This window comes from Nematolebias whitei, chromosome 16, assembly GCF_014905685.2.
Source record: "Nematolebias whitei isolate Nwh7 chromosome 16, NemWhi1, whole genome shotgun sequence".
Lineage (NCBI taxonomy): Eukaryota > Metazoa > Chordata > Actinopteri > Cyprinodontiformes > Rivulidae > Nematolebias > Nematolebias whitei.
This window is the reverse complement of record NC_056513.1, coordinates 37,780,906-37,789,092: the sequence shown is the minus strand read 5'-3', so window position 1 is coordinate 37,789,092 and position 8,187 is coordinate 37,780,906. Positions and strand designations below refer to the sequence as shown.

The 8,187-nt window shown below is 40.4% G+C and overlaps 1 protein-coding gene across 1 annotated transcript in view; it reads right to left on the bottom strand.

Moving 5' to 3' along the window:
* Positions 1–8,187, bottom strand: part of LOC119423192 (inactive rhomboid protein 2) — a 71,802-nt gene that overhangs the window by 19,270 nt on the left and 44,345 nt on the right. The window contains exons 9-16 of the mRNA XM_037690599.1: positions 6,258–6,369; positions 5,961–6,035; positions 3,549–3,710; positions 3,329–3,414; positions 3,155–3,218; positions 2,933–3,027; positions 2,755–2,830; positions 2,577–2,677 (exon numbers count right to left, since the gene is read on the bottom strand). Of these exons, the coding sequence (XP_037546527.1) occupies positions 2,577–2,677; positions 2,755–2,830; positions 2,933–3,027; positions 3,155–3,218; positions 3,329–3,414; positions 3,549–3,710; positions 5,961–6,035; positions 6,258–6,369 (771 nt within the window). The remainder of the gene's footprint in view (positions 1–2,576; positions 2,678–2,754; positions 2,831–2,932; positions 3,028–3,154; positions 3,219–3,328; positions 3,415–3,548; positions 3,711–5,960; positions 6,036–6,257; positions 6,370–8,187) is intronic.

Here is an 8,187-nt window from a genome sequence, read left to right as displayed (position 1 = left end):
TCACTCTATACTGTGGATCACTCTATACTGTGCATCACTGTATACTGTGGATCACTCTTCACTCTATACTGTGGATCACTCTATACTGTGCATCACTCTATACTGTGCATCACTGTATACTGTGCATCACTGTATGTCACTCACAACCACTGTAAAGCCACTTTAAATAGACATTTGACACCTCATCCACGCTGCTGATTTCTTACCCTTAAGCTGCTGTATTCATACCCATCTGCTCACAACAGACTCATGTTCAGCTGCTGTTTAATACACCTCGTTATATTATATTATTATTGTTTAGCGTATATCTTCAATTCAATTCAATTCAAAAATAATTTATTTATCCCCAAGGGAAATTAAGTGTTGTTGTAGCTGATCATCCTGGTTTCATTCAAGAGTTGTTATAGATACTGATAGCTGTGGGCAGGAAGGATCTCCTGCAGTAAAGCCAAAGTATCTGGCCACAGATACCGATCCGTCCACCTGGATCCAGCTTGCTGTCAGATCCGGTGGGCCTCTCGGTCTTCCTGGGCAGTAGGACTGCCTGAATGCTGGGCAGAATTCCTCTGAGCGTCATTTTCATCTTTAAATCACTTCTTGGTCTGCTGCCTTTATACATCTTCTCCTACATGTCTCTGCGTGAGTGCAGCTACGGAGTGCGCTCTCAGGACATTATTACCCGCAGTGTTCCCTCAATGAGGACTGAACTAGGCAAAAGGGCCTTCTCCTACTCCGCTCCTGTTTCCTGGAATATCTTACAAAATGATTTGAAGCTCTCGACTTTGACCTCTCTAAGTGGCTTTAAGAATCTGTTGGACTCCTGGCAGGGACCAATGCAGACATGTTCCTGTTTTTAGTTTTCTACATTCGCCTTAGAATCTAGCTGTTTTTTTTTGGTTACCTTTTTTTTTTTTTTAGCCATCCTATTTGTAAAAAAAATAAAGAAAAAAAACCTGCAGTATGACTTTTTATAATTGTTTATTGTTGTTGCTGTTGTCCATTGTTGTCATCTTTCTTTGTTGAAATTCAATTCAATTCAATTCAATTCAATTCAATTCAATTCAAAAATACTTTATTAATCCCAGAGGGAAATTATTTGTTGCTGTAACTCGTTATCCTCATTTCATTAAGAGATGTTATAGATGCTGATGGCTGTAGACAGGAAGGATCTCTTGTAAAGGTCCATCCCACAGTGGATCCTAAGAAACTGGCTGCAGATGTCGTCTGATCCGTCCACCCAGACTCGGCTGGCCTCTCGGTTCCCCCGGACTGTAGGACCGCCTGAATGCCGGGCAGAACTCCTCCCAGAGCGATGGCCACTCCTCCCAGCAGTCTGCCGAGCTCCTCATCGCTGCATACATCCAACTGTAGGTGCCGAGGGACGATACTGTCCTTTTGCTGTCATGAGCCGTGTTTCCTGCTAGTTCCAGGATCTCAGTGGTCAGGCACTCGAGCACAGCTGGCAGGTAGATGAGAATGCGTCCACAGAACATCCTTTCAACTCATTAGATATTTGGGGCTGTAGTTGAGATATTATTTGAGCTTTTCAGATGTTAATCAGCTGCTGTTGGTTGTAGAAAACTGCCTTGTTGCCATGGTTACACATCATAACAAATGTCCAAAACTAAAAAAGTTTCAGTAAAAATCCTTCCAGCTGCACAGCATCCGATACCAGAGGAAACAAACATCCAAAAAAATTTGATTTACATCCAGAAAAAGAGGAATTAAAGTTTCCAAAAGCAAAATCTCAGAATGAAAGTAACAGAGCTGCTCCAACATGCAGCCACCTGGAGCGGCGCAATTCTAGAACCTAAATGAGGTTCTAGAATGGAACCTAAATGGAAGTAAATGAGGTCTCTTGTAAATGAGTCCTCGAGGCTCAATGGGATTTACCTGTCTAAATAAAGGTTGAATGAATGAATGAGCGATGATCAGTCCTCCTAGCAGCCTGCCGTGCTCCTCGTCACCACGGTCAGACAGCTGAAGGTGCTGGGGGATGATCCTGGTCTTCCAGTTGTCACGAGCCGAATTTCTCACCAACTCCAGGATCTTGGTGGTCAGATACTCGAGCACTACCACCAGGTTGATGGGAATTCGTCCACGGCCCCTCCTTTTCAACTCATTTGGGATTTGGGGCTGTAGTTGAGGTATTTGAGGTGTTAATCATCTGCCCCTGGTTGTTAAAAAACACCTTGTTGCCATGGTTACGCATTATAACAAATGCCCAAAAGTAAAAAAAAGTTTCAGTAAAAATCCTTCTTAGATCTTAGACCCTTGTATACTGTTTCTTTTTTATCCTTTATGTTATTATAAAGTTTATGCTATTTTGGGGTGTAAATGGAACCTTGAGTACACAATTTCATTCCACCTCATGTACCACGCATGATGCAAATGACAATAAATTCAATTCAATTCAATTCAAAAATACTTTATTAATCCCAGAGGGAAATTAAGTACCTTGAACATTGATAAAAGGGTCACCTTCAAAGGTGTTCTGTGTAAAAGCCTTTGCAGTGTACATTGGAGACCTGCATTTAGCACTGACAGACTTCTAGATGATGGTGTTGTGTTCTTACCCAGCATGGAGGAAGAGGGACAGCCACAGTCTGTAGAACTGGTCAGGAACGTCAGGGTTCAGGAAGGGCAGCAAGCCGCACACATCGTCCAGACAGTGGACCTGCATCAGAATACTGTGCTCAGGAACACACTAAACACACACACAGGAAACAGATGATCATACTGCACACACACTACCTGTGAGCAGAGCGTGGCCTCCTCGTGGAAGTAACCGTGCATAAAAGAACAGTACTCTCTGGTTGTGATCTCACATCTACGCAGCAAAAACAGAACAAATGTAAGTCCTGGGAGCGACGTGTCCACCAAGGAGGCACGGGAGTAAAAACTAAACGAGACGTCTGCTAATCATTCCCACCTGCCCTTAGTGCCTATGCAGCAGGGTCTGCCCTTGATGTCACAGTCCATGTGTCTGTAGCCAGTGTGGTTCCACTGCTTTGGGTCAGTGCAGACCTGCCACAGGAGAAGAGTTCAGAGATGACAGACAGCGATGTTTCCATTTGCACACCTCAAACACAGCAACACAAAGAATTTCGTTTTAGTTTGAATAAAATAAACGAGGACTTTCATGTCTCCTCACCGGCCACTGGGTGATGTCATCGGGCCATATATGCGGCTCTGCAGAGGCCGGCTCTTCACACAATCTGAGCACATGCAGGTCAACAGAGAATATCCTTTACTAACTTTAAAACACTGCAAGCCTGATTCTGCGACATGATTTTAATGCAATCAGGCAGACATCTTCAGTCCTCACCTGGGGTCCTGGTGGCAGACGGAGCCGGAGGACCTGGTGGAGTCCACATGGTCATTGTTCCACTTCATGAAGGTGGCCAAGGTCTCCTGCAGTTATTTAAGTATTTTAAAGACAATCTTCCACTGGCACACCAGATTACAGAGGTGGTTCACAGTATATGATTCTGGTTATCAGCTAACTTGGAATGTAAAGATTGTCCTGTCTCTGTTGTTGTACACACCGAGCAGTCGTCACTGAGTGTCTGCACACAGCCAGAGTTGTCGTTCTGAATGCAGCAGCCTGAATCTCTTTCCAGCTCTGTGGCTTTTTTGATCAGGTTGACGATCTGTTTGTCCTGACGGATGCAGGGGGAGAACTTTGCCCCCAAGTGGATCAGATCCTCCTGGGAGGTAAAGAGAGAAAGACATCATGAAGACCAAGATACCTACGTCCTGATGTATGAACTGTAAAACAAAAGTAAAGGTTGTAGAAAGAAGAGTTTGTTTGGGAAATGGTTTAGAAAGTTTCTGCAGTTTAAATGTTAATGTCACAATGTAGAACATTTTGTTACAAAGTGTTAAAAAATGACAAAACCTAAACTGTAGCAGGGTAGAACCTGTCAAATATCACTACATTGTTCTAAAATGTAACTTTTTATGAGCTGTTGGCTTTGAATAAAGTTTCTACTATGGTTGTCTAAGCTGTGAGCCCAAAGAGGACAAGGTTCGATCACTCATTTTGTCCAAATCATATTATTGTGTTTATAAAAAAATTAAAAAAAGGTTTTCTCTTTTAACATTTGACTAAGTTAACAAGTCAAAGCACACTTTTCCTGACTGAGCTGCACTTTGTGACTTTTTTTTTTGTTTGGGTTTTTTCCGTGTAGCAAACTGTGACAAAAACAAGAAAATGACATTCAGTTAGAAGAAAGAGTGAAATGTTTCTGTACAGAGGAGGACATAATGACAACACAACCAGCATCTTCACGTCTTATTTGTTCGTGGCTGCTGTTTAATTATTTATTGAAACATTCATGACAAAACTCTATTAACAAACTTTATTTTTATTACACTCTTGGTGTTTCATGGCCCACAGTGAAGTCTCAACACTAAATCTGACATCCACACATCAAGAGAAAATCCTCGATACTTGAGTCACTGCATGTTTGACAAACATTCCTTCATACATTAGGACTGAGATGTTTTAAGTATCAAATTAACCTTTACATGCTGTATGAATAGAACGAAGCTAAGCTCCTGTCATTTGATGGTATTTGACTTGCAGCTGTCATCAGCCATAAATGTACATGTAGGAAGAATAGCAGCTGATAAAAATGGCAGCAGGAGATAACAGCAGGGTGTGTTTATACCGAAAAATAAATGCATGTTTTGTACAAAAGCTCTTAATAAAATTTGGGCTACAGTGAGTACACCAGAGTCCACTCGATATATCAGCTGGACCAATATTTAAGGCTGATATAGACATTTTGGGACATATCAGTATCAGTGATAATTGTCCCATTAGGGGCCGAGATGGTGTAGAGGCAGGGCAGCCGGCTTGGGACCCGAGAGTCCCAGGTTCGATCCCCAGTCACTGCACATCACGTGGCGTCTCTGGGCAACACGTCTAATCCCCAAAATGTCCCCCGGGCACTTTCAATAGCTGCCCACTGCACCACCTGGTGGTGGATGGGTTAAATGCAGAGACTAATTTCACCATTGTATGGAAACATACAGTGCTGACATTGTGATGACATAATCATAATAATAATAATTATAGATATAAACACTTCTAATATTCACCCCTAAAATGCTGGAACCAGCTGTAATTGTACAAAGTATCCAGCAGAGGGAGCATGAAGACTTTCACATGGCCGTTCATTTTAGCTTTCACTTTCAACACAGCTGAAGCAGAGAACAATACTGTGTAGAGTATTTTGCTGAACAGAGCATAGTAAGTTTATTTTAATTGATCTATAAAATTTAATAAATCAACTATAATAAATTCTCTTTGATCCTCCAACCTGCTTGTCATTAGCAACATACCTCTCAAGCTAGCAAGCTACCGTTTAGATAACCTAGCATAGGCTTTTATCCAGAACAATAAATCTAACGTAGAGGTAAAATATATCGGAGTTAGTAACTTTATCTTTGTCGTCCTCAATGAAATGTACTGTCTGAATTTTTTACTTCTCTGTAAAGAAAAATAAACTCTGCTGTGGTCAATACTAATTAGACCTTCACCATACTGGCTGACTGTTTAAACAATGAACAGGAAGGATGTTTTTTTTGTTTAATTTATATTTTTGTAACACACTTGATAACTTTATGGTGAATAGTGGAGGATAGAAAATGTGAACACACGTTAGGAAGACTGTTTCAAGACTTCAAGTGTTAAAACAGGATTAAATGTAGATATTTAATGAGATTATTGGGGGAGGACAAAGCTCAGAAATGTTCAGTTAGTACATCGGTTAATGAAGTTAACCTTCCCCTCCCAATATCAGTCAGTGAGAGCCAAATGTCCACATTAATGTCCACATCCACTGGGCTCTAGAGTACACCACAGTTTATCTAGGACTGTGTGCAGCACGTCCTCAGGGTTCTTTGAGTTTCAGAGTAAAAACATGCAACATCAAACAGAGGAAACTCACAGAGCTCGGACCGATCCAGAAGTTCTCCTGTTGGACAAACTTGACGCTTTCATAAATGCCTTTGTTCCTCAGCACCTGCAGAGGTCGACAGAGTAGAACAATAATTCAGAGCCTCCAACTGAGAAATATGAACAAACCGTGAAAAAAAATAATAATAAAAGGAAAATTTAGGAGCAGAGAACAAACAAAAAGGGACATCCATAATTGTTTCACGTTACTGAACAGGACACTTAACATTTGTTTAGTTTACTCACAGATCTTGTCAGGACAAGTTTTAAAGTTTGGAGTTTCACTAACCAGTTCAGTTTTGGAGTTTTGTGAAAAACCTACGGGGGCGAACCCGTACGTGCAGCAGGCCAGCAGTGTGATGAGTATATGAACAAATGTCATCCAGTAGGTGAAGTAGGGCCTAAAACCACAAAACAGGAAAATCACTGAAAATCAACTGAAACACAACAAACACACACGAAACATTACGTATGTTCACACCAAGTTATATCATTGATTTAATTTATCATCAACATTCATTCTCTTGTGTTAGACAAACATCCACTGTGAGGTCGTGCACTTCCTGAAGATCTCATTTTACTGAGATAAACAACAGCAAGAGTCAAACAGCTGGTTTGATTTGTTCGGTTTGACACTCCGTTGTTTTAACACGAAGTTAAAGCAACAGTTCAGATCTTTAGAAGAGAGATTCTGTGGAGGGGACATGAACAATAAATATCTGTTGTAAATTACATTATTTACTTACATTCACTATTTTTCAGATCAAGATTAGAGAGCACATCTGCACAAGTTTGAATTTAATGCAGATTATTTTTCTTCTACAGAAACATACTGTTTGATTATAGACAAAATTTAGTCTTAACCCTTTAACAAGCAGCACAGAAGGTTAGACGGTTCTCTAACTGGACAAGTTAAAGGTCTTTAACTTCTCATGAGGGATCCTGATCGACTGCAGCTGGTAGATTTTCAAATGGATTTAGTTGACAGCATTTTCTGATTGATGAAGTTTTGGAACATCTGGGGAAGTTCAAGGAGCTCACCAAAGATGAAATATGATTTCATTAAAATTTATACTACTGCAGCAGTTCAACTGATGGTACTTCAATATGTTATTTGTGTCGCTGCTTTGCCACAGCCTGAAAGAAAACTCACACGGGCATCCGTTTTTTTTATATTAACCTGTTTATTGAAGAACACAAGTATACAGCACTCATTATATATATATATATATATATATATATATATATATATATATAACATCTCAAAACCACAAAGAAATGGAAAGTGTCTTAGAAGATTTCTAAAGGAGTAGAATACAATGCCTGGCTAAAAGTGATGTAAAGGCCAATACTTTAGCGTGGGTAGGGTCACTTAGTACAGTACTGACTGGAAGCCCCAAAATAGCTAAGAAAGGGTTAATACAGATTTGAATTCCAAGTGCTTTGGAAAGAATGGCTGAGTATTGGCTCCAAAAGCTCTGGAGTTTTGGACACATAAAGAACATGTGACTCAGGTTACATGGACTGGCATGACATCTCTCACACTGATCCACCACTTGTGAGTAAAACTCAGACAGACGAGACTTTGAATAGTGAACCCTATATAGTACCTTAAACTGAATAAGTTGTAACCTGGCGCAAGGTGTACTGTAACGAACATTGGATACTGCTTTCTCCCACTGTTGATCTGAAATAGTTATACCCAACTCCTGTTCCCAAGCTCTCCCAATTTTACCTACTGAATCTATGTCCAAATCCATAAGTTGTTTATATCAGAGTCAGAGTTTCTTTATTGTCATTCGCACCTCATGTGGTACATGTGGTGGAGCTAAATTATGTACACAGGGTCCCAGTTACATCCAACAATAAAATGTATAAGAAAAACAGTAATAACATCTAAGATATGAACTAAGAAAAACATCAACTAAATATACACTAAGCACTCATAACATAAAACATTGAACATCAGCACAAACATGAACATGAGTCTGTGAGCGGATGTGCACGCATGAACACATCAACATTGAAACAGATCAGCAGCAACATGAAACAGATCAGCAGCAACATGATATGGTTTTTCACAGTGATTATTCTAGTTAGAGATTCATGAGTCTAACAGCCTCAGGGTAGAAGCTGTTCCTCAGTCTAGTGGTTCTACACTTAATGCTCCTTAACCTCCTTCCTGAGGGGAGTGGGGCAAAAAGTGTGTGTGCTGGGTG